The sequence below is a fragment of the Lithobates pipiens genome, unplaced genomic scaffold (genome assembly GCF_037356315.1).
Source record: "Lithobates pipiens isolate NorthernLeopardFrog02 unplaced genomic scaffold, aLitPip1_a1.2 Scaffold_18, whole genome shotgun sequence".
Taxonomy (NCBI): Eukaryota; Metazoa; Chordata; class Amphibia; order Anura; family Ranidae; genus Lithobates; species Lithobates pipiens.
Window position 1 is genome coordinate 612,995,307 of NW_027507758.1, and position 27,433 is coordinate 613,022,739.

At 44.6% G+C, this 27,433-nt stretch overlaps 1 protein-coding gene across 1 annotated transcript in view; it reads left to right on the forward strand.

The window, feature by feature from the left end:
* LOC143989253 (extracellular calcium-sensing receptor-like) overlaps positions 1–27,035 on the forward strand; it is a 28,452-nt gene extending 1,417 nt beyond the window's left edge. The window contains exons 2-6 of the mRNA XM_077489324.1: positions 6,367–6,658; positions 7,069–7,908; positions 14,711–14,935; positions 19,191–19,314; positions 26,074–27,035. Coding sequence (XP_077345450.1) covers positions 6,367–6,658; positions 7,069–7,908; positions 14,711–14,935; positions 19,191–19,314; positions 26,074–26,987 — 2,395 coding nt within the window. The 3' untranslated portion in view covers positions 26,988–27,035. The remainder of the gene's footprint in view (positions 1–6,366; positions 6,659–7,068; positions 7,909–14,710; positions 14,936–19,190; positions 19,315–26,073) is intronic.
* Positions 27,036–27,433: the final 398 nt, after the last annotated feature.

Sequence of the window (27,433 nt, forward strand, 5' to 3'; positions counted from 1 at the left end):
GGCCAGAAAGAGCATACTAATCTGGCAAACAGGAGGTGCAAATGCATGCATTAAATAGGAAGTTCATGAGAGGAGCAGGGAGTTCAAGGTCCAGCAGAAACAAGGCACATCGCAGGATTATCTGATGGATCAGACAGGATGCTGTCCAGCATCTCATATGGCTCAGCAAGAAGAAACATCGCCAGATACAGTAGAGATTGCAGGTTCAGACATTGTCAAGCCACCTCTTCAGTTCTAATGAGTTTCAGGAAAATATTTCACTATTCACTATTTTACTATTTATAGCTATACAATTAGGACACCTTAATCCACAGGTGACAAACACAAGGCCCGTGGGCCGAATCCAGCCCTCCAGGCCATTTCATGTGGCCCTCACACCTCTCCTGCAGATGCAGGAGAGCTCCAGTCCCCTCTGGTCCTCCTCCAGACCCCTACTTTCTGCTTTCAAGCAATGCATCCAGCTTCTTCCCAGAAGCAGCATAGGGAAAGGGGGTGCACTGTGATGTTAGGGAGAGTAGGGGACTCAACTTCTGATGGTGGGGTGGTTCTTAACATCTAATGTAAGGGGAGGGGATGCGCTGGACATCTAATCTTACAAATATAACCGGCCCTTTTGAGGACAATCATAATGCTGTTGCGGCCCACAATGAAATTGAGTTTGACACCACTGCCTTAATCCAATGATCATGGACTGCATACATATCGATTGTCTATGAGCAAGTTGGGAGTTTTATTACCATCCTGTCTTAGTTACTTAACCTCATTGTTGGTGTCAGCGAGCTTGCTTATGAATGAATGAATGAATGAATGAATATGAATATGAATGAAATACTTATATAGCGCACAATGCGAACTGAATCACCTCTAGGCGCTGTGGCGAGCTTTGATCATCTGCTAAAAGAGGAAGGTCTTGAGTTTTTTCCTAAAAGCCAGGTGATTTTCTTCCAGGCGGATGTTTATTGGTAGAGCATTCCATAGCTGAGGCCCTTGGACAGCGAATCTCCGATCCCCCTTGGATTTATACCGGGCTTTGGGCACGAGGAGGAGGTTTTTGTTGGCTGATCGAAGACTGCGGTTTGGTGTGTAATGATTTATTTTCTCCATTAGGTATTGCGGAGCTTCTCTATGCACGCATTTGTGGGTGAGGCAAAGGGTCTTGAACGTGATCCGATTTTTTACGGTTAGCCAATGTAAGCTCCTCAGTGAAGGAGAAATGGATTCCCAGGGTTTTTTTCCTGTTATCAGCCTTGCCGCCGTGTTTTGGATCAGTTGTAATCGCGCAAGTTGATATTGTGGTAATCCTATGTAAAGCGAGTTTGCGTAGTCCAGTCGTGAATTAATGATTGTTCCAACTACCACTGCTTTGTCATTCTTTGGGATAAAAGGGATGAGTCTGCGAAGCATGCGCAGCAGATGGTGAGATCGACTGACTACTGCTCCTATTTGCGCATCCATTGACATTTGTGCGTCTAAAATAACCCCGAGACTGTTCGCTTTGGTCTTTGGGGAGATAGTCTGCCCAAAGACGGTTGGTGGAGACCAGGAGGTTTTGGTTGCGGGCTTATGATTTGGGTGTAAGATAAGAAGCTCTGTCTTTGATTGGTTCAGCTGGAGGGAGTTGGTGGTCATCCAGTCCTCTATTGATTTGAGGCAGTTTTCAAGTTGTTGTTGGTGATCTTTTTTTCCATTGATCCGGAAATAAAGTTGCGTGTCGTCAGCGTAAGAGTGGAAGCAGAGATCTGAGCATCTGATGATTTGAAGGAGTGGGCGAATGTAAATGTTGAAGAGAACGGGTGACAACGGAGAGCCTTGAGGGACTCCGCAGGTGACTGCCCGAGTTTCGGAGAGGAATTTTCCTAGTTTCACTGTCTGTGACCGATTTCCTAGGAAGGACGCGAACCAATGGAGATCTATGTCTTGGACTCCGGCTACTTCTGTGAGGCGGACGAGTAGAGTATTGTGATCTACTGTATCAAACGCTGCACTTAGGTCTAGCAGTACGAGGAGACACGGCTCTCCGTCATCTGCCGCTTCGAGGGCGTCATCCCAAATCTTGAGGAGAGCTGTTTCTGTTCCATGACCCGGGCGGAAGCCTGATTGCAGCGGGTCCAGGAGTTTGTGAGTATCCAGGTGAAGTTGTAGCTGATGTACTACAGCTTTCTCCATGATCTTAGAAATGGTGTTGAGGCTTGTAATTGGCCTACGGTTGTTTGGATCCTGAGGGTCCAGGTTTGGTTTCTTGAGTAGAGGTTTGACGATGCCTTGTTTGAGGATGCTGGGAACAATCCCTTCGTGGAATGATCGGTTTATGAGGTGGGTTATGGTTGGAGCCACGATGTCGGAGCATTCTTTCAGTAGTTTTGTGGGGATGATGTCAATAGGTGAGGTACTGTCACGCAGTTTATTAATGATGTTTTTTGCGGTGTCTACGGTAATTGGGGATAGTGAAAATTTCGGCGGTTGCGGTATGTTGGTGCAGACATCCTCTTTATGTATTTGCTGGCTGGGGTCGGATGTTTTCTTCTGACAAATTGTTTCCCTGATGGTTTTGACTTTATCGATGAAAAAATCTGACAGTTTGTCACAGTAATCCTGGGATTCGCTTTCTGGGGGTTCTAGGCACACCGGATTCATTGATTGATTAACCAGTTTAAACAGTTCCCGTGGTTGGTTTGCGGCCGTTGAGATTGTATATGAGAAGTGGTCCTTTTTGGCTTTGAAGATTGCTTTCCGATAATTCTCTGTCAGACCTTTGTAGTTAAATAGGTTTTCCTCGGTGGGATTTCTTCTCCATGTTCTTTCCGCTCTTCTGCGTTCTTGCTTTAGTACGGAGAGGGAGCTATTAAACCATCCAGCATTTTTCTTCCTGATGAGAGCCCTGCGTTTTGGTGCTACCGAGTCTGCTGATTGCAGTAATGCCTTGTTCAGGGAGTTGAGTGTTTCCTCCGTAGAGTGGTTTAAGGTTATTGTAGATATTTTTTTGGACAGAGTGGTTTTGAAGGCTTCGGAGTACAGTTTTTTATGCGATCTGGTCCAGTGCGTTGTTACAGGTTTCTGTTTTGCGTTGGTGATGTTGGTAGTGATTTTGAATTTGATGGCGTGGTGATCCGTCCATGGCAGAGTTATGTTGTCGCATATGTTGACGTCGATGTTCTGTTTGAAAATGAGGTCCAGGGTGTGTCCTGACCCATGCGTGGGAGTCTTTATCAGTTGCTGTAGACCCAGTTCTTCTAGTTGATTGATGCAGGCAGTCGCGATGGGGTCTTTAGGCTCGTTTGCCCAAAGGTTGAAATCTCCGAGTGCCAGGAAATTTTTGAATTTTAGGGTGTGCATTGCAAAGGATTCCGTGAGGGGTGAAAGAAGATTGGACTTTGGTCCCGGTGGTCTGTAGCACAGTAGAATATGAGTGGTGTCATGGGGTGTTGGTTGAAAATGTAGCGTCAGGGTTTCCATAAAAGACACTGGGTTCTGAGATGATGGTTTAGTGAGATCCAGGTGACCTTTAAAGATCACTGCTAGGCCTCCTCCTTTTTTCCCTATCCGGTGTTCGGTTAGGATCCTGTAGTTTTCCGGCACCAATTCGGTGAGGATGGTGTTGCAGTCAGAGGTTAACCAGCTTTCGGTGATGAAGAGACAATCTACATTGTTCTCGATGATGAAGTCGTGTACTTCCAGTCTATGTTTGACTGCAGACCTGGCGTTAATCAAGGCACAATCTAATTGTAGTGGTCGAGTAGATGTCTTCCTGTGGTTGGGAGCTGCTTGTCGTCCGGTTTTTAATAGTTGTTCTCTTTGAAGTATTTTTTGTATGGAAGATGGCAATGTGGTGTTGATGTTCCTTAGTCTGTGCAGAACTTCAGCTGAGTATTTGAAGTAGCACATGGTTTGTGGATGCTGTTGATGGTACTATGGGCCTAAGATGATGATCCTGATCAGGGTATTGATCCTGAGGTGGGGCTAGGTATCAGACTTGCCGCCGTGCTTGAGGCTATTAGCGCGCAAGTTGATCAGGGGATGCCTATATGGATGCGGAAGGAGTTGTTGTATTCGGTTGCTGGCTGTTCCAGCTGCCTTTACTTAAGGTGGAGGTCTCCGCTTAGAAAAGAAGTCTGGCTGTGATCTGGAATAGTCGTCCTAGGATAGCGTAAAAAATGGAAAGGAGGCCGGAGGTAGGGGTATGCTAACCTATGGTTGTTCCAGAGGAAGGCAAAAAACCCCCTGACAGTAGCAGCCAAATGCACCAGTGGGGCAAAAATTCCTTCCTGATCCCCGTAGGCGGTCGGACAGAGTCCCTGGAACAATCACTGGGGGGAGGGGGGGGGAGTGGAGGTGCGAGCTTACCTGGCTGCGGTTGTCCCCTTAAAACACTCTGATCCGGTGAATCTGGCTTGCTGTCAGCCTGACATTCCTGGAACGCTGTCTGGTTGCCCCTTGCAGTGGGATCTTTAAAATGGAGGGGAGGATGGATGTAGGATAGAGGTTAGAGACTCCTGTCTTAACTCCTGTTTTCAACTCCTGGTTATTAACTCTCCACTTTAGGTGGCTTAGGTGGCGGTTCCTCCATTTATGTAGATAAAGGTGTCATTGTTGACAAATTGCTGAGGTAAAGACATTAAGACAACATTATATGTGGAAGAAAGATTGTGATGAAGGCCCCACCCTAGTTCAGGGATGGTTGTTCCATTTTGATGTATGTATTTGATGGCCTCTTTCACATCTCTTGCAATCCATTTGTCCTCTCTGTCCAAAATGTAGTGTACACTCAACTGTCCTAAAAGGGTGTCCATTTTCTTTAAGGTGTAGAAATACTGAGTCTTGGCCTGTAGATTTTTTTCACTCAAGACTCGGCAGTCTTCCTAAACCTTAGGGAAAGGAACATTCTCTTGAGGACAGTGAAATGCTCATTTTGGACATAAACAAGACCATCTACATTAGTAGAGTTGGGCCGAACACCCCCTGGTTTGGCTTCTGTTAGAACTCGGACCCAAACCCTATTAAAGTCTATGGGATCCGAACTTGAAAAATCAAAAGTCTCCATTTTGAAGGCTTATATGCAAGTTATTGGCCATAAAAAAGGCTAAGGGGGCCTGGATACTGCCCTGGGGGACATGTATCAATGTAAAAAAAAGTTTTTGAAGATCTTTTTACAGGTGCAGTGGTTTTAATGATGCTTAAAGTCAAACAATGAAAATGAAAATTTCCTTTAAATATAGTGCATTGGGGTCCCCTTAGTCTGCCTGTAAAGTAGCTCAGCTGTACCATGTAAAAAACCTGCTGCAACAAAAATTACATTTATAAAGAAAACAAAATGACATTTAAATTGCCGGCAATACAAAAATGTAAAAAAAATGTCAGTGGTCCCAAAAAAATGGCAAACGTGTCCGATCTGTCCTCCATAATGTCGCAGTCCTGATAAAAATCAGAGATCGCCGCCATTACTAGTAAACAAAAATAAAAATAATAAAAATGCCATAAATCTATTCCCTATTTTGTAGATACTATAACTTTTGCACAAACCAATCAATATACACCTACTGGGATTTTTTTCACCAATATGCAGAAGAATATATATCAGCCTAAACTGATAAATAAATTCGTTTTTAATATTTTTTTGGGATATGTATTATAGCAAAAAGTAAAAAAAAAATATATATATATTTTTTTTAATTGTTGCTCTTTGCTGGTTTATAGCACAAAAAATAAAAACCGCAGAGGTGATGAAATCCCATCAAAAGAAAGCTATATTTGTGGGAAAAAAAGGATGTCAATTTTGTTTGGGTAAAATGTTGCACGACCACGCAATTGTCAGTTAAATTGACGCAGTGCCATATCGCAAAAAATGTCCTGGTCATTAAGGGGGCAAATCCTTTCGGGGGCTGAAGTGGTTAAGGAGATTCATCCTCTCTTTTTGTCTGTTTACCATTATCACTAAAAGTGAAATTAAAAGAAAATCCCCAATTTTGGGTTGTACCCAGAAACGTAATAGAGGGGGAACCTTATAATGGGGACATTAGACCTGGTGACCTGGGGGTCCCCAGGGAATTCCCTTAATTTTCAGGGATTTCTTCTCACTTCCTGTTTGGCTATGGAAGAAGAAGTGAAGGGAAATGGCAAAAAAAAAAAAAGATCTAACAGCAGTTATAATCTTCCCTTACTCTATCTAAAATGAAAAAAAAAAAAGTTTAGCCTATAGTTTTACTTTAATTTCTAATATCCACGTTTTGATATGGATTTATTATTGATTGAGTCCAATAAAGACTTACCATACCTTGGATACCAAGGATGCTCAAACAATTTTTTATTCAATAACAAACTTGGCAAGTGAATGGCAGAAGAACACTGAACATGTTCTCTCATCTTGTATAGGTTCCATATTCGTTACTATCGGGATGTTCTGGGCCTCATGTTTGCAGTGGATGAAATTAACAATTCTCCAGACCTGCTGCCTAATATCACTCTCGGCTTCAGCGTCCTGGATTCCTGTATGTCAGAATTGCGGGCTGTTGGAGGTGTTCTGTCCCTTCTGTCAGGACTTGGAAAACCCTTTGCGGGATATGTTTGTCATACACCATCAGTCATGGTCGGGATTATAGGTGAACGGTTTTCTGCCTTATCTCTTCCTATTGCCCAAATACTTGGGGCCCTTCACTATCCGCAGGTATTCAAAATTTTACATTTCATGAACAATGAAAAATTATATTCAAATAAATGCTTACCAAAGCCTGGACTGTTTAAACTGAGCACTACATAGAGAATATTAGATCCAGAGATGTTTTTTTTTTTTACATATAGTTATCTATTAAGAACCTGTATTCATCATTAAATTAACATTTGACCCAATTGAGGATCCCTATTTGCTATATTGCACCCCATTCAAGGTTCTTAGAGGCACAAAAAAACTATATGAGCACCCCTACCTACATTGGGAGAACTTAAATCATAAGTGTTATCGGTAACCTTGGGTGGGGTTCACTATAGCAAATGGTGGTGGTAAGATCCTTATACCCTTCAGGTGTTCTGTTAATTGTTAAAGTCTACAATGTATTTATTATTTCTTTCCTATGGTAGATCAGTCACGGGGCAACCTTGTCGGACCTCAGCAATAAAATAAATTTCCCTTCTTTCTTCCGTACCATGCCCAGCAACTTCTATCAGAATATTGCTCTCTCTCAGTTGATTGGGCAGTTTGGTTGGACTTGGGTTGGAATGTTGGTGGTGGACAATAATGTTGGACAGCAGGGTGCCCAGGTTATACGAGCTGGAATAGAGAGAAATGGAGGCTGTATTGCTTTTCTAGAGAAGATCCATCTGAGTTATTCAGCCCAGCAGATCAAGAAAGTGGTGGATGTTATAAAAGGAAGTTCCATCAATGTGATTGTTCTCCACAGCCCAGAGGTCCATATGATCGCCCTGCTAGATGCCATGTTTGATAGTGGAGAGACTGGGAAAATGTTCATCTCCTCGGCTTCCTTTGGACTCACACCAGGACTCTTTTCTAAAAAAGCATGGAAGGTTCTAAATGGGACTCTTGGCCTTATTCCTCACACCGGCCCCATGCCAGGGTTTGATCAATTTCTCCTAAACCTTAACCCAAATGGTAATTCAATATATCCATTTATTAGGCTTCTCTGGGAAAAGGCTTTCAATTGCTCATGGTATGATGGCACTACTGAGGTTGAAAGGTCTTCTACAATGCAGGAAGACAAGACCTGCACTGGGAAAGAAGCGTTTGGAAACCAAACTGTCCAGTTGTTTGAGACAAATGACCTCAGCTTCACCTATCACACCTACCTGGCTGTTTATGCCTATGCACATGCTCTGCATTCACTTCTTGGCTACCAAGTTGGGTCCAAGGGTTTAATTAATAACAGAACCCGTGAAAATATTAATGATACTCAACCACAGAAGGTGAGTTAAGGATGTATTGTTTGCACCACCTATTTGTCCTCTTCTGTAGGTCTGCCCAGTTTTTGGGCAGAAATTGTTGCATACCATGGAAACATGAGATTCAACAGTACTCACGTCAAAAAAAAAAAAGAGGAAGAGAATTCTTTTTCTCTTCCTCTTTTTTTTTGACGTGAGTACTGTTGAATCTCATGTTCCCATGGTATGCCAGCAATTTCTGCCCAAAAATTGATAATTATCTAATCAGTCATCAATGAAGAAAAAGTGCAGTACAATAAAACCTAAGTTTAAATTTAGAGTCCATTTGTTTGCTTCACAAATTCAATCTCTCCCCCAACACCTGCCATGACACACACATTATCTTGCTCTTTACAACAATTAAAGTAGCTGTAACCCCCCAAAAAAGAGATCCTGTTTCTTTATAGCATATTAAACAGCACAGTGCTTCTGCTGTCTAATTTGCCCCTTTCTAAGCTGTAAAAAACCTGGTTGATTCTGCCACTTCCTGTGTCCCCCTCTGTGTACTGACCACGTTAATCATGGCTGCTCATCCCTGATTACCGTTGGTCAGTTTACATGCCTCCATAATCTGCTGTTCTCTCTTCTCCCTCTCCCCCTCCCTCCATGCCTGTCAGCTCCTGTTTGTGTGTGTGAGCTGTATCTGTCCCACCTCCTGCCGCCATTAGTAGCTGGCAGTAAAGTTAAATTAAGATTACTGTCAGCCCCTCTGTTTTATCAAGCCATAACACACTGTGTACCTGTTCGTGTAAAACGATGCCTGTAATTACCTTATCTCAGATCTGTTTCTTGCCGGTCACGTGACCTCCGGCTGCTCTCCTTCTCCGATCTAAGGCCTACAGCGGGAGGGGCTGAGAGGCCAGTACAGTGGTCATGTGCCCTCCCTGGATGATGTCAGAGGGAAATCTTGGCCCTCCCGCTGTAGCCCTTAGTTTAGAGGAGGAGAGAAGCTGGAGGTCACGTGACTGGCCAGAAGAGATCTGAGATAAGGTAATTACAGGCATTGTTTTACACAAACATGTACACAGTGTGCTATGGCTTGATAAAACATAGGGGCTGGTAGGGGTGATTTTTTTTTGACTTGACAACCACATTAAGCCATCCTTTGTAGAGTGAGAGCTACTGTAACACATTAGAAAATGCTCATAAAATGCTCAAGTCAAGCGTTTCCAGGTGTTTCTATTGAAGTCTATGTGGCCAAAAAATGCTTGTAATCTGATAAAAATAAGCTCATACACTTTTTGAGCCACAAGCAATGTGCCTTAGGTGACAGAATGCTCAAATGCGAACAGGGGACATTAAATTGAATGGGGTTTCGCTTGTTGAGAATTTTACAGCTACAAGCTTCAAGTAGAAAATTGCTCAGGTGTGAACAGGGCCTTACCCTCTGCTGAGCTAAGAGCAGGTGAGGAAATAACCTGTGTCATTCTCAACCTCACGTTCTTGTCTGAAGATACTGTAGGTCAATGGGACTAATCTGGCTGTATGTTAGGGGTCCTGTCAGGCAGGTTGTATGGGGCTCCATCACATCTAATGGCCACCCTTTACACAATTAAATGAGTCAGAGCATGGGCTCCTCAATCCTTCTTCTGTAAGGCTCCATCTGAACATTTCAATCTGTGGCAGACTGCTTGAAAAAAGACAACTTCAGCTGTCCTATCTCTTAGAGCTCTGGGGATCCTTTGTCATGTGAATTATGTATTATTATATTATAATACATACATGTCAATTAATAAAAACAGTTAAAGAACATAGTGTACATTAAATAAATAATATACAAATAAAATTAACCCCATACCATTACAGTTTCCTTTTAAACTCCCCCGCAATAAAATGTGGGTATTACTTTAAAGTATAACTAAAGGCTAAACTTTTTTTTACATTTTGGATAGAGAGGCAAGGGATTAGAATACGTTAGAACACAGTTCTTATTGCTGTCTGTGTCTCCATTAACCACTTCCCGACCGCCGCACGACGATGTACGTCGACAGAATGGCACGGGCAGGCATATTGGCGTACATGTACGTCCCTGCCTTCCCGCGGGCCGGGGGCCCGATCGGGCCCCCGCCCGGTGCCCGCGGCGGTCGGTATTCGTTCGGGAGCGATCCCGGACGAGGGGACGGCCATTCATTCATGGCCACCCCCTCGCGATCGCTCCCGACGAATGAAAATGCTCCGTGACATCACTTCCTCTCCTGTAATGTAAACACAGGAGAGGAAGTGATGTAATCTCTCCTCCGTGTCGGTATTTTTCGTTCCGACACCGAGGAGAGAGGATCGGTGAGTTGCACCAACACGACACTACACAGTAGAACATGCCAGGCACACTCACACCCCCCCCGATCACCCCCCCAATTACCCCTGCCCCCCAGTCACAGTGACACCAATGTCATTTTTTTTTTTTTTGCATTGGTGTCATTTGTGACTGTAATAACTGTTAGGGCAGTTAGGGTTAGCCCCCTTTAGTTCTAATGTACCCCCCTAACCCCCCCAATAAAGGTTTAACCCCGTGATCACCCCCCGTCGCCAGTGTCACTAAGGCTGGGTTCACATTGCAGCGGTTTATGAGAACGAATGTGATTCGCACCGCACTGCAGTGCAAATCACATCCGATCTCTGTGCGATTCGAGTTCAGCCATTCGCCGCACCCGCCACACCCGCCGCACCCGCCGCAAATTCGCACGGGACCCTTTTTTTGGTCCGCAGCAGAATCGGATCGCATGGGTGTTCACACCATGCGATCCGAGTTTGCAGATCGCACTGCGATATGCGAACTGATCTGGGGGTGTCATTAACATTTCACTGACACTCCCAGCAGTTCGTATAGGGCAGTGTGAACTGCCGCCGGGAGGCATGCGATGCGGGAACCCGCCGCGGATTCGTGGCGTTCCCGCATCACTCCAGTGTGAACCCAGCCTAATAAGCGATCATTTTTCTGATCGCCGTATTAGTGTCACAGGTGACGCTAGTTAGGCAGGTAGGTATTTAGGTTCACCGCAGCTTTTTATAGCGCCAGGGACCCCCATATACTACCGCATAAAGCCCCCTGATTGCCCCCTAGTTAACCCTTTCACCAGTGATCACCATATAACTGTTACAGGTGACGCTGGTTGGTTAGTTATTTTTTTATAGTTTCAGGGCACCCGCCATTTATTACCTAATAAAGGTTTAACCCCCTGATCACCCAGCGGGTGTCATTTGTGACTGTAATAACTGTTAGGGCAGTTAGGGTTAGCCCCCTTTAGTTCTAAGGTACCCCCCCTAACCCCCCCAATAAAGGTTTAACCCCGTGATCACCCCCCGTCGCCAGTGTCACTAAGGCTGGGTTCACATTACAGCGGTTTATGAGAACGGATGTGATTCGCACCGCACTGCAGTGCAAATCACATCCGATCTCTGTGCGATTCGAGTTCAGCCATACAGATAGTATGGCTGAATTCGTGTCGCACCCGCCGCAAACTCGCACGGGACCCTTTTTTTGGTCCGCAGCAGAATCGGATCGCATGGGTGTTCACACCATGCGATCCGAGTTTGCAGATCGCACTGCGATATGTGAACTGATCTGGGGGTGTCATTAACATTTCACTGACCCTCCCAGCAGTTCGCATAGGGCAGTGTGAACTGCCGCCGGGAGGCATGCGATGCGGGAACCCGCCGCGCATTCGTGGCGTTCCCACATCGCTCCAGTGTGAACCCAGCCTAATAAGCGATCATTTTTCTGATCGCTGTATTAGTGTCACAGGTGACGCTAGTTAGGCAGGTAGGTATTTAGGTTCGCCGCAGCTTTTTATAGCGCCAGGGACCCCCATATACTACCGCATAAAGCCCCCTGATTGCCCCCTAGTTAACCCTTTCACCAGTGATCACCATATAACTGTTACAGGTGACGCTGGTTGGTTAGTTATTTTTTATAGTTTCAGGGCACCCGCCATTTATTACCTAGTCTCACTAGTGTACCCCTAAATTTAGGGGTGTCTACTTTCCAAAATGGGGTCATTTGGGGGGGGTTTGTGCCATCTTGGCATTTTATGGCCTTCAAAACTGTAACGCCCTTAGAAAGCCTGAAGGCGGTGCTTAGTTTCGGGGCCCCGTACGCGGCTAGGCTCCCAAAAAGTCCCACATATGTGGTATCCCCGTACTCAGGAGAAGCAGCAGAATTTATTTTGGGGTGTCATTTCACATATGCCCATGGCATGCGTGAGCAATATATCATTTAGTGACAACTTTGTGAAAAAAAGTTTGTAATTTTTCCGCAACTTGTGGCAAAATATAAAATATTCCATGGACTCAACATGCCTCTCAGCAAATAGCTTGGGGTGTCTACTTTCTAAAATGGGGTCATTTGTGGGGGTTTTGTGCCATCTTGGCATTTTATGGCCTTCAAAACTGTAATAGGTAGTGAGGAGTGAAGTCAAATATTTACGCCCTTAGAAAACCTGAAGGCGGTTCTTGGTTTTCGGGGCCCCGTACGCGGCTAGGCTCCCAAAAAATCCCACACATGTGGTATCCCCGTACTCAGGAAAAGCAGCAGAATTTATTTTGGGGTGTCATTTCACATATGCCCATAGCATGTGTGAGCAATATATCATTTAGTGACAACTTTGTGAAAAAAAAATTAAAAAAAATTAAAGTTTGTAATTTTTCCGCAACTTGTGGCAAAATATAAAATATTCCATGGACTCAACATGCCTCTCAGCAAATAGCTTGGGGTGTCTACTTTCTAAAATGGGGTCATTTGTGGGGGTTTTGTGCCATCTTGGCATTTTATGGCCTTCAAAACTGTAATAGGTAGTGAGAAGTGAAATCAAAAATTTACGCCCTTAGAAAGCCTGAAGGCGGTGCTTGGTTTTCGGGGCCCCGTACGCGGCTAGGCTCCCAAAAAGTCCCACATATGTGGTATCCCCGTACTCAGGAGAAGCAGCAGAATTTATTTTGGGGTGTCATTTCACATATGCCCATAGTATGTGTGAGCAATATATCATTTAGTGACAACTTTGTGTAAAAAAAAAAAAAAATTTTTTTTTGTCATTATTCAATCGCTTGAGGCAAAAAAATAAAATATTCAATGGGCTCAACATGCCACTTATCAATTTCCTTAGGGGGTCTACTTTTCCAAAATGGGGTCATTTGGGGGGGGTTTTTTACTGCCCTGCCATTTTAGCACCTCAAGAAATGAGATAGGCAGTCGTAAACTAAAAGCTGCGTAAATTCCAGAAAACGTACCTTAGTTTGTAGATGTGACAACTTTTGCGCAAACCAATAAATATACAATTATTGACTTTTTTTTTACCAAAGACATGTGGCTGAATACATTTTGGCCTAAATGTATGACTAAAATTGAGTTTATTGGATTTTTCTAATAACAAAAAGTAGAAAATATCATTTTTTTTCAAAATTTGCGGTCTTTTTACGTTTATATCGCAAAAAATAAAAATCGCAGAGGCAATCAAATACCATCAAAAGAAAGCTCTATTTGTGGGAAGAAAAGGACGCAAATTTTGTTTGGGTACAACATTGCATGACCGCGCAATTACCAGTTAAAGCAGCGCAGTGCCAAATTGTAAAAAGACCTCTGGTCATTTACCAGCAAAATGGTCCGGTCTGAAAGTGGTTAAGGAGATTCACCCTCTTTATTTGCCCTATTTACCATTATCATTGAAAACGAAAGTCAAAGAAAATCATACATTTTGGGTGGACCCCACAAAAGTAATAGAGGAGAAATCTTCCAATGGGCACACTAGTTCTCATGACTTGGGGGTCCCCAAGGAATTACCTTAATTTGCAGGGATTTCCTCTGACTTCCTGTTTGGCTATGAGACAGAGGGAAGGGAAATCTCTGAAATGGGACGCAGTGGGTGAAATAAAATTTAACAGGGGTTATAGCCATTCCTTGCTCATATCCCACAATGCTTCAGACATGCAGCTGGAAGTGAGCAGATCAGCAACATGTAATCGGGGGTCCTGGCTGCCGGAACCTGGAAGTAATCAATTATATAAAATTTAGGGAAACAGGTGTGTAGACCTCATGAAGCTAAAGAATGAAGAACGGAAATGGTTTTGTTTTGGTTGGTTTGAGAGTGCAGCATCTGAAAAGTGTCTTTAGCCCAAGTTGGGCTGTGGATAGTTGAGTGAATCAAATGTCACATGGACAACACATAGAGCATAGAAACAAAGCAGAGGAGGACAAATAGAACCAAACGAGAAAAGAAAGAGGAAGTGATTAGAGGAGTCAAGGGAAAGTGCATGAAGAGAGGATGGGGGGGGGGGGGGGAACTGGGGTAGAACTAGATTCATTCTTAGCCCTTGTACACACGGTCGGACATTCCGATGGAAAATGTCCGATCGGACCGTGTTGTCGGATAATCCGACCATGTGTGGGCTCCATCGGACTGTTACCGTCAGAATATCCGACCGACAAAGTTTTAGAGCTGGACTTTGTCCTATCGTTTGTAGAGAATTCCGATCGGACAAAGTGCCACGCATGCTCAGATCAAATTCCTAGACCAAAGCTATTGGCTACTAGCCTGAACGTAGTCCCGTCATAACGAAATAATGTCATCACATTCTGAACAATCGGATTTTCCGACAACTTTGTCCGACCGTGTGTATGCAACACAAGTTTCGGACAAAATCCGTCAGACAAAATCTGACGGATTTTGTTGTCGGAATGTCCGACCGTGTGTACAAGGGCTTTCACTTGTGGAGGCACTTAGGGTGGTCTAGTATGTAGTAGAACTAGAAAATAAGTTTTAACCAATCTTTGCACTGTTGTTCCAAAATACCTCAGGTGTTCCGTTACCTGAAGAAAACCAATTTCCACACAAAGTCTGGGGAGATGATGAAGTTTAATTCTGAGGGGGACCTTCCTGATTCTTATGACATCATAAATATCCAGATCCTCAGCAATAGCTTTAACTTGGTGAAAGTGGGGAGGATTGACCCACAGGCCAAACTGGGAGAGATGGTCAGCCTGAACATTAGCACCATCCTGTGGAATGATCACTTCTTACAGGTAAATGATTCTGACATTACACAAGTGAGCTTGTTAGATTTTGCAATGCTAACTCTTACAAGGAAACAATAGATTTGTTTGCTGTTCTTGTGTATTTTTTCTCTACATCTTCCTAGGAATTCAAGCAGACCTTGAACTTCAGGCATAAGTCCACTTATACAATGTGGCCCTTCTTCTCCATTCTTAAATGTTGCATAAAAGTGTGAAAAAGAACCTGTAAGGGGAAAGACAATTAGGTAGCATACTAATTTTTCCCAAACCTCTATAGAGCTGTGGGTGACACAAGATTCTGGAGAATGCCGAGTAGCCCAGAAGATGCTGTATTATAGCACAGTGTAGGATCGTCTTCACACAAGATTTATGCTACTCGACAGGGGGGTATGGGCAGTCCTTCTGTACTGGGTCCTGGTCCCCCTGCTGATCTGATGGGGCCTTATTGATAACCTCAGTGAGCCCTGTAAGCTAAGCTTGGCCCTTCTAAAATCAGAAAAGACTAACTGCAAACTATGTGGACCACTTCCAGCTCTACTCTAAGGACTTAGCATTTAGCACATTGTCCCGATTGTATTATATTTGTATGTACTGCAGCTTTTAGATAGATTTTATAGAGAATAGGGCAGAACGGCTATTCTTATATGATGCAACTTGAGAAATTAGGACCAGGGGTGGGGGGACCATGTCAGGTAGGATGTATGGGGCTCCATCATTTATAATAGTGCCCATGTTGCTAAACATTCTCTGAGATCTGGCTGAAAGGAAGATGACATCATCCTTGCCTAGTCACCCCTTTGCACTTTAATTTAGCTGTAACCCAGTCTGTAACTCTGGCAGGAAAAGGACTCTGCATCTGTGTAGCAGAAGAGAATTTTACACTGGCAAGGCTACAGGAGAGGACTCTAATCGTAGAGCTGTGTACAGCCAGTGTGGAGCCTGTCATCTATCCAATAGGAAGGCACATAGAATGTGGACTGCAAGGATTGTGGTAGGTGTAGTTCTGACAGACTGAGCTGGCATGATGGGACGGAGGGGACTTCAGATCCCACAAGACACTGGGGCAGAAAGGAGGGGTAGTTCCCTGCTGTTTTCCTGGGCAGAGGAGATGAAGTGTGGAAACTATTCTGAGAGGGCTAAATGCACATCAGGCTGCTCACAGACTGTTCACCCCTGCACCTGAGAGCGAGGAGGCACGGTGACCGACATCTTGGGGAATTGGAGAGTGCCACAGGTGTTGGTGGAGCCAGCTGCCTGACTATGGGGAAAGGACGCTGGGGACACTGACCAGCTGCCCTTCACACAGTGAACAGAGAGACTTCTCATGCTTACACAGGAGTTGGTGAGAGGCTGCTGGTCAAAGCTATATTCAATTTTTATCAAAGAAGGACAATGTTGTCTGCAAGTAACATAGTTAGTGCCTGTATCAGTTCCTAAAAGGACAGTAACCTGAGTGCTCTGATGTAACAGTTTGGCCCCAACGAGCTGGTCAGCAGAAAAATGGAAAAGGGGGGGGGGGGGGGGGGCATTACATTATAGACTGTTGGGATGTTGTGGTGGTGTAGTATTGCATACACATCTGCAGTAAATACAGTGCCTTGAAAAAGTATTCATACCCCTTGACATTTTCCACATTTTGTCATGTTACAACCAAAAAATTATTTTATTGGGATTTTATGTGATAGACCAACACAAAGTGGCACATAATTTTGAAATGTGAAAAGTGTGACATACATTTGTATTCCCCCCCCCCCCCCCGTACTCATCAAAAAATATTTAAAAAGAAAAAAAAATGTGAAAAAAATGTCCTTTAACCTCTTGCTGCTCGCCGGCTGTCATATGACGGTCAGGCGGCGTGGCTCTCATTCTGGGAGGGTGTCATATGATGCCCTCACCTTCTCAACCCACCAGGGGGTGCGCACGGGGTTTTGATGAGCGTCCAGTAACACAGCAGGACTGCGGATCTGTGTGTGTAAACAAAAAAAATCCCCCTCAAAATCCATACCAGACCCTCATCCGAGCACGCAACCTGGCAGGCCGCAGGAAAAGAGGGGGGGCGAGAGAGCGCTCCCCCTCCTGAACCGTACCAGGCCACATGCCCTAAACATTGGGAGGATGCTTTGGGGTCCCCCCCAAAGCACCTCGTCCCCATGTTGATATGGACAAGGGCCTCATCCCCACAACCCTGGCCGGTGGTTGGGGGGGTCTGCGGGCGGGGGGCTTATCGGAATCTGGAAGCCCCCTTTAACAAAGGGACCCACAGATCCCAGCCCCCCCTGTTTGAAATGGTAAGGGGGCTACCATTTCACCAAAAAAGTAACAAAAGTGTTAAAAATGACAGGAGACGGTCTTTGACAAGTCCTTTATTAAAGTCTTCTTTCATCTTCTTTCTTATGGTCTTCTTCCTTCTTCCTTTCTTCATCCTTCGGTTTCTTCATCTTCTTCCTCCGATCCTCTTCTTCCTCCGATCTGCTTCTTCTTGCTCCAGTGTTCTTGTCTGGCTTCTTCCTCCACGGCGTCTCCTCGCAATGGGAGGCTCCCCCTGTGTGATGCTGCTCTTCTTCTGACAGGTCTTATATAACGGAGGGCAGAAACAATTGTGTAATTTTAAAACTCTTTTCATGATTTTCTTAAACACAAATAATTTTTCTTTATAATTACTATCTTGTTTGCTAAATACATATAGGTTATTATATTGTTCTTAAAGCAGGGCTCCACCCAAAATGCTAGGCTCAATTTGTTTGCACCCTCCCCTTCCACTGCCACATTTGGCAGTTTTTTGGGGGGAGAGGGTACTTGAGTATGACAGGTACCCACTCCCACTTCCTGGTAAGATCGCCAATCGGCAATCTACAACATTTCTGGCCACTCCTCCTTCTGCCTGCTGCCTTCTGGGGGACACACAGGTCCCAGAAGATGGTGGGACCATTCAGAAAGTGTAGTGCAATTCGCACATGCCTAGTAGCAAACCGGCTGTGAAGCCCGAAGGCTTTACTGCCAGTTTCCCCTTACTTACAATGCTGGAGCCTGCACATGAAGCCAACTGACAAATCGGCTCAGGGTACAGACATTGCGGAATCCCTGGACAGGTAAGTGTTCTTATAGTAAAAGTTTTTTTTTTTTACAGACTGGACCTCCTCTTTATATATTAATTGTAGTCATTTTTTACTGTTTAAGTCAATAGGCTCATTATTACACATGACATGCTGATACTTGTACTTTCACATTAGCATATATCTGTTATGGTGTCCCCTGGTAGGTGACATGGGCTTACTCAAGGTACAGAGTCTAAGTACCAGTTGACCTTCACCAGAGCTCCCGATGATGGAACTGGGCAGGAAATCCCAATGGTCCCCTGTTTTCTTTTCTGCAAACTAGCACCAGGTCACAGCCCCCAGTATCACCCCATCAAAGGGTTTTGGGACAGAAGGTTATGGTGTGGAGACTGTTCATAATACAGTAGACAAATCAAGGCAGGTGGTGAGGAGTAGTAAGGTCCAGGCAAGGGTTTTGGCTGGCAACAAGAGAGTAGTCGTTCTGGGTTGGCAATGGGCAACTGGAGGGTAAGTTACATAGTTAGATAATTAGTGAGCTTGAAAAAAGACACTAGTCCATCTAGCTCAACCAACAAGAAAAACATACTGAAAACCCCCATATATCCCATCCTATACCGACAGTTGATTCAGAGGGTCTTTTCTCATAGATGACCTCCTCCGTGCCTCTTATTGGTTTGGTTGCCCTTCTCTGTACTTTCTCCAGTTCCAATATACTTTTTGTGAAGTAGTGCCCAAAACTTTAGCTCTCAGGTAGCTGCCAGCTGATAATAAGACACAGCATCACCTACTTCAAAGAGTGGGAGCTCAAATACCCTTCTGGTTAGAGAACATGTCCATCATCATCACTGCCCTGGGAGTAGTGAAGGTCCTAGGAATCCTTGAAATCCCAGCAGGTATCCTGTGAGGAATCCTGGAAGATTAGGCAGGGATCCTGGGAGTACTAAAATAATACCAGTAAGTTTGAATGTAAGCATACATTTCAGTAAAGTTTGGCTGGTTAATCGTGATATTCCCAATCCAGTTCAGATTACTCTGTATTGGCTGGCCATGTATTTTACAATATTATATAATGCTGAAAAAACATCTAGTGAATACTGACTCTTTCTTTCTGCTTGCATTTGCTGTCTGTTTATATAGATGTGTATCTGGCTAGCTCCATTCTTCTATATCCTCCAAGTCCAGTCATAATTATATTGTCTCCTTGGCAGGTGCCAATCTCTGCCTGCAGTAACAGCTGTCGGCCTGGGTACAGGAAAGCCTCTCTGCAAGGAAGACCCATCTGCTGCTATGACTGCGTCCCCTGCTCTGAAGGAGAGATGACCAACTACACAGGTATCATATGGCAGAGCTGGTAAACCTATTTATAAAGAGTTGGGGATATGAGCATTTTCATATAGAGGCAGGGTTTGCAGCCACCAGTATTTTTACTGGCAGCCAGTAACAATTGAGTGCTTTTCTCCTGCCACTAAATATCAGTCAGTGCCCATTCTAATTTCTTGTTCTGTCCCATGTTTTTTGCATGTAGCACCCTCTACCATAGGTAGGTGCTAGAGTGAGGATTTTGTAAGGGAAACTGCCAGTGCAGGTAAATTTGGGTTGGCCTATGCTTTAGGCTAGGCCTGCTTGTTTTGATCTGGGGGCAGGGAGTGGTTAGTGCAGCAGTAGGTGTAACCATCTGTGCTTTAATTCTGAGGCGCCTCCCCTGCTTCCAGGGAGAATGTTCTGGAAGAGGGGCAGGGCCTAGGAATGGAGGCAGCTCATGTGAGGAGCTCTGACCAATCACCAACTGGGATTGGCAGGCCTCCCATATAAGCTGAGGTAACAGCCCAATGGGTTGAGTTGACGGCCGGGAGACGTGGAGAATGGAGTAGTAGGCAGCAGCAGGGGCCCCATCTCCATCTGGGGGGGGGGGGTGTGAGGCCTAGCTGAGGAGCCCAGGAGAGCTGGGAGGAAGCTTCTTTACACAGTCATGGATAAAGTGTTCTAGAACAGAGGGGTTGGAGAAGGTGCCAGAACGTATGTCCAGTTAAAGTTCTCCATCATGGACTCGGGGCCGAAGAAGTTTGGTGAGTGGACCACAGTAGAGTTCTGGATGAGGCATGCCAAGGGAGTTGGGTGCGAGACCAGAGGAGAGACTGTGGGGAGAGTGTCAAATTGCTGTGGCCTGCGGATTTGCAGGCCGGACTAGCTGGGAGCAGTAGTCCACCAATCAGCACATGTTACTAAATTACTAGGCTGCCGGAGAGAGGTACTGCAGACTTCTGGCCTAGTAACAGTACAAAAAAGTCTAGCCAGCAACCAAGAGTATTCAGAATGGTCTCTTTTGTCAAAAAGAGGATGATTGTGACAGGAAAAATAATGATCTACAGCGGAAGTTTGTGCAAGAGGGTGGAAGTCCTGGGAGTGACATCCTGTAGGAGATACGCAGAGGAGGAGAAATAGTCTGCATGGTGTTATGCAGGGGAAGTGACTGTATATAATATGTGTACATCAGTACTTCAAGGCTCAACCTTTCGGTTAATTCTTAAATATGATGGCAAAGCAATTGTTCTATGGGCATCCCATATTTCCTTTCCCCCAACCAAGTTATATCCCCCAATAAACAAAGCAAAAACAACGCAAATGACTGTTCATTGTCTCAGAAGTGATAGATCTGGCAGCAGGGTGACAGAGTGGATGTTAGTTACTAGTAGCAACCAAGCACTACGTGCATTAATATCTACCTTAAAGAGGAAGTAAAGGCAATAAAAAAAAAAAATACTAGCTCATTATAAATAACTTACTTGAGAACGAAGCCCCCGAATCGATCCTCCGTCTTCATCTTCGCCGCTGCCATGTATCCCGGAGTGACTTCCGGGTCTCGCTGCTCCGGCTCTGTGATTCGTCGAAGCCGCGATGACATCACACCGCGCATGCACACGGGAGCCGACACGAGCGGCATATCGCCGTGATCTGCGGCCTGCTCAGTGCGCCTGCGTGCCGCTGTCTACGGTGCATGCGCCGTAGACAGAAGTGCCTGTCTTTTTGTAAATATCTCCTAAACCGTGTAGGTTTAGGAGATATTTCTTGGACCTACAGGTAAGCCTTAATCTAGGCTTACCTGTAGGTCAAAGTGGTTTGTAAGGGTTTACAACCACTTCAAATCACATTGATAATTGCATATTGTACTTAATATTAGCTTACGGTACATACTGAAATTTACACTTAAAACCTCCCGGCTGACACTTGAAGTCAGTAACACAGATGCAGGCAAAGACAGCAGGCAAGGGATCATCAGGAGACGGGTAGGATTTGGCAACCCAGGATCAGGCAGATATCAGAAGGCAGAGCAAAGTCCAGAACAAGCCAAGGTCGAGGTAGGTAGCAATCAAGCGAAGTCAAGGGCAAGCTGAGTCAAACACAACAATTAACAGAATCAGATGCAAGGAACACAGGGACAGCACCAGATCAAACAGCAAAGGACCAGTGCAGCTCTTATATAGGCTTTTGCGACAATGTGACAGCTACCACGCGCGCATGCGCACATTTGTGTGTGATCGCACTGGCACACGTCTGTTCACATCTGGATAGGTACCAGCCAGCCCACTCCCGTGCACTCCTGTGCATCTCAGGGTTATTGCAGAATGTTCCTGACACTGCCTGGCTGCAGCCACCCCTTTTACTAGCCCTCCAGGCTAACGTCTCCACAATCCTCAGAGACTGACACTCTCACCACAGTCCTCCCAGACTGAACACTCAACAGCCCACCCAGGTGACTTCTCAAGAGATCTCCCGGATGTGCTGACTTGCTCCTGTCCTCTCACTTGCTCCCGTACCTCCAGGAAGGGTTTCCTCTGTGTGTTGTGGGAGAATCCTCCAGCACTCAAGCCCCAAACTTGAGCTCACCCTCAACCAGGGGGCGAAATGGGAGGGCCTCCAAAGAGCCTCATCAGCACTCCATCTTCATCTTCCATGACTCATGCCCATTTATGAGGTGGTCTGTCCCCCTGCCAGCCCATTTCTAGGGGTTGGCTGGGGCCCTCATAATTATGCCAAGCAGCTCCCCCTAGACTCCAAGGTTCAGAAAAACAGAGGGAGGCACCAGAGATGCTGCTTGCTGAGTCATCCAGCCTCCCCAAGTCACTCAATCCTGACCCAAATTCAAACCAGGCCTGGTTCTCAGCCATGCCAATTTACTTAAACTAACAGCTAACAATATACACTAGCACATTAGCTAGAGGGTGCTACAAATGTAGTCAGTCAGATTTCCTCAGTCCTCTTAGTCAGATAGTAAGACTAGGGGACTAGGAGAAATCAGTTTCAGTTTCTCTAAACTGTACTTTGGCCAATGTACAAAAGGAGTCTGAGCAGAACACAAGGAATTCAGCAAGATGTTCCGGTTATTCCTCTTCCTCACTCCCTCCCAAACAGGATTGCCAGCCTTCCAAGGTGAAATGTACTGACACAACACAAAAGAAATACTGAGAGAGGCAACTTTTTATTGACATGACAACAATTTACTGACAGAGCCAAATATTTGCTGACAGTTCAAAATGTTAGCCAAAATCACAGTTTTCAGGTCTGATATCAATATTTAAACTAAAAACATATCGCATGTGTGCTTATGCAATGTGTTTAACCAGTTCCCGACTGGCGCACACCGATGTAAGTCGGCAGAATGGCACGGGCAGGCATATTGGCGTGCAGGTATGTCCATTTCTATATGTCGCCCTGCCATCGCATGTGCGCCGCCGGTGGCACACTGGCGTGCTGGTCGGGACCCCCGTGAGTCCGGTCGTGGATCCCGCGGACTCGATCACCACGGGGATACCCGCGGTCGTCTCACGGGGAGGCTGAATGGGGAGATGCCATTGTAAACAGCATCTCCCCGTTCTGCCTAGCAACAAGTGACGCTGATCTCTTGCTCCATGTGATTGGAGCAGAGACCAGTGTTCACTAACACAAAGCCCAGCCCCCCACAGCTAGTAACACGCCCCTAGGAACACTTAACCCCTACACTGCCACCCCCTGGTTAACCCCTTCACTGCCAATGTCATTTACACAGGAATCAGTGCATTTGTATAGCACTGAATGGTGTGTAAATGACAATGGTCCCAAAACTGTGTCAAAAATGTCCGATGTGTCCGCCATACTGTCGCAGTCACAATAAAAATCACTGATTACTAGTAAAAAAAAAATATATTAATAAAAATGCCATAAAACTATCCCTTATTTTGTAAACGCTATAACTTTTGCGCAATTTTGTGCGATTTTTTTTTACCAAAAATATGTAGAAGAATACGTATAAGCCTAAACTGAGGGAAAAAATGTTTTTTTTATATATTTTTGGGGGATATTTATTATAACAAAAAAAGTTTTTTCAAAATTGTCACTCTATTTTTGTTTATAGCGCAAAAAATAAAAACTGCAGGGGTGATCAAATACCACCAAAAGAAAGCTCTATTTGTGGGGGAAAAAAAGACATCAATTTTGTTTGGGAGCCACGTCGTAGGACCGCGCAATTGTTAGTTAAAGCGACACAGTGCCGAATCGCAAAAAGTGCTCTGGTCTTAAGCCAGCAAAATGGTCCGGTCTGAAATGGTTAAGATATAACAAAAGGCAAAAAAATATATTTCTCCTTTTACATGCAGGTCAGGTTTATATAACCCAGAAAAGAGTCCCCCCTTACATCACAGTCTGGAGGATTCCCCTGTACAGAGCAGAGGCTGATGTCAAAGGGAACACTGTGGACCTTGATGTAAAGGAGAACTCTGATGTTAGAGGGAATGTTGCGGACTCCGGTGTAAAGGGAAACTTTGATGTAAGGGGAACTCTGGTCATCAGAGCCCCCCCTTACACAATCGTTCACAGCGTTCCCCTTCACATCACAGTCTACAGTGTTCCCCCTTACAGTGTAAGGAGGAACTCTGTGGACCGTGGTGTAAAGGGGAACACTTTGTACCTTCATGTAAAGGAGAATACTGCAAGCTGTGATGCAAAGGGGAACTCTGATGTAAGGGGTCTCCGTTCACCAGAGACACCTTCCCCACCTTTACACAAGAACACACCGAGTTCCCCCTTACATCAGAGTCTGCAGGATTCCCTTTACAGTGCAAGGAGGAACTCTTTGGACCCTGTTGTAAAAGGGAACTCTGATTTAAGGTGGTCTCTGGTCACCAGAGCCCCCCTTACATCAGAATCCGCAGAATCAGCAGCACTGCCCTTTACATCGGGATTTGCATTGTTCCCCCTAGCACTATAAGTGCATACTAACATAAAACAGAGTAATCCCAGCATAAACACAAAATATTGATGGAAAACGGCCTGTGCTGGAGATGTTAGTTCCACTAGGAGCGGGTAACACTTGGGCCCCATAAACCAGCCACATATCAAGGTTAGAATGGCTAAAACCCCAACAGTGGCATATATAGGACTAATGGCATATAGCAACACTCTTGTTCAATGCCCAGATACAAACAGTACCAATATGTAGAAACTCACCAATTGAGATCAATAATAAAAGGCCAGTCAGTCTCACATAGAATGCAAAACAGTTTTCTTTATTATAAATCAAGAAAAGTCACTTTCATGCTCTGTGTACAATGAGCTGCACCAAGTATAGCTGCCGCCTCAGGCCAACACCCAGGGGGACCGGGCTGAGGCACATAGGTGGTACTGTAGAGAAGGATGATGACGCTAGTGATGATGTGGGCAAATGCCCTTCAATTGCAGGAAGGCACAGAGCAGATAGCCCTCATACTGCTTCAGCTGTGACCAGAAGTGACAGTCGTCCAAGCTCGCCCAAGACCGGCCAGGTCCAGGATTGTCCACAGCCATATTTTTTGTATGGGACAGTTGGCAAATCGGCTGATTTTTACAAACTGTCTGTAAATTTACGGGTGGTTGGCAACCCTGTTCTCAAGATGTCTGCCTTTCAGATCTTCTTCTCAGATTCTCTACAGAACATTTCTATCCCTAATTTCACATACTTTACAGGCTGGCCCATAAGTCTGGGATAGTCTGAAGTCAGTTAAACTCAACTGATGGCAAGTTAAAAAAAAAGAAAAAAAAAGAATTGTACCCTAGTAGCAGACAGATGTGTTTGAAATGATGAACAATTTGCTGCATATCAGGCGAAGAGATGAGCTTTGCAAAGTAAAACTCCTCTGCTAAATGGTTGTGATTATGGCTGGTATGGGGTATGGCAGTGATCAGAACATTGGTATGGCGGTAATCAGGGCCCTGTTATGGTGTATGGTGGTGATCAGAGTGCTGGTATGGGGTATTGAGGCAATCAGGACGCTGGCATGGGGTATGGCAGTGATCAGGATGTTGGTATAGTATAATGCCAATGGTGACACTGGGACAGGCGCCAAGAGGTGGGTGCAGTTTTTATTATTACTCTTGGGGCAGTGATCAAGGACACTGTGGCAGGCTGGCACTGCAGTCTGTGAGTGTACACGGAGAGTGACAGGCTGCTCTACACTCACAGGCTGCAGCAATGGTTCTCTTTGCTCTCACAGTTGATATCTGTGAAAAACGCAAAGATGGTGGCACCCAAATACTGGATGGTAGGTATGGACTAGGTATGCGGATAGAGAAAGGGAACAGAAAGGCAGTCAATTAAACAAGGTGCAGAATCCAAACACATACAATACCTCTAACTAGAGAAAAGAAAACTCAAATACGTGGCACAAGCTCAAACCCATGGAATCAGGTCACAAGGTAAAAATCTACAGAGGTAAAAGGAGTAGACTAGAAAACACAGAAATTCATTCAATGCATTAGCAATCTCTGCAAGAGGGTTCTTTGTATATTTCACTAAACCAGACATAGCTGACGAGAGGGCTGAAAACAGCTGATCAAGTAGTCATAGGATAGACTGATACAAAAGCATAAAGAACAGATACAGACTCCCTAGACAAGCGTATGGTGAAAGGAACAGGAGACAGAAACACAGAACTCATGGGATTAAATCTTGAAAAATGTGTAATTCTGCCTCCAGAAATGCGTAAATGTAGCTATCCTCATTAATCACAACAAAGCTTCCCTTTCACTTGAGATGTGATTTTTATTCTAATATTAATTAACAATTTCAAAATTCTTATTTAGATGCTGGTGAATGTACCAAATGTCCCTACGATCATTGGTCCTATGGGGAAAGGGACAGGTGTGTTCCGATGGTCCCAGAGTTCCTCTCCTACGATGAACCATTGGGAATCCTGCTGGTTATAACAGCTGCTATGTTGTCAACCCTCACTGTATGCATCTTAACCATCTTCATTAAATATCAGGACACACCCATCATCAAAGCCACCAATAGGGAGCTGAGCTACATCCTGCTGGTGTCACTCATTTGCTGCTTCCTCTGCAGCCTAGTATTCATTGGTCAACCATCCACATTAAGTTGTCTCTTTAGACAAATCTTCTTCATCATGGCCTTTTCCATCAGTATCTCCTCAGTCCTGGCCAAGACTATCATGGTGATCCTTGCATTTAAGGCCACCAGGCTGGACAGTCCCCTGAGAAAATGGTTGGGTCCCGCCATCCCTCGTAACATTGTAGGACTTTGTTTAATTTTTCAGATGAGCATTTGTTCCCTATGGCTTCACAGGTCCCCTCCTTTTTTAATACTTAACACCCTGAACCATAAGATAATATATGAGTGTAATGAAGGACAGAATATATTTTTGTATGTGACTCTGGGGTTCATGGGCTTTCTGGCCATGATAAGTTTCTTAGTGGCCTTCCTAGCAAGGAACCTCCCTGGAAGCTTCAACGAGGCCAAACTCATCACCTTCAGCATGCTGATCTTCTGCTCTGTTTGGATCTCCTTCATCCCGGCCTCTCTGAGCACCAGTGGAAAATACACAGTGGCTGTTCAGATATTCGCTATATTGGCCTCCAGCACTGGACTGCTAAGCTGTATATTCCTACCAAAATGTTATATTATCCTGCTGAGACCAGAGGAGAACAGACGAGAATTCTTATCAGACCGTAAAAAAATAAATAATGGATCTACTTAAATTTATCTCCTCTGAAATTTTAGCTAAATAAAATGATTCAAAGTTGTATATTGGTTATTCTATTAAAAATGTTATTAATCACATTGTGCATCTCAAAAATTGCAGAAATAAAAATTAGCACAAATAAAGGTTGGCCAGTCTGCAGAAACATTTTCTTGTACCTTTTTACTATTCAGATCAATGTTAATTAAAAATTTGAAAATCACTCATTACAAACAATGGATATAAATAAAAAAGGCAAATATTTAAGCACAGTATACCCAACTGGAAATGGAAAACATCAGCGAGAGTCAGCCATGTGGATAGTAAGGCTGTCTACCAGAAATTGAGGTTCCTTAACTAGTAGTAGTTACTTTTAACTACACTTGTTCTGCAATATTGAAGATGTTTTGCTGCGTATTCGAACAGCTTCATCAGATCTGAAGAAGTTGCTTGGGTAATCATTC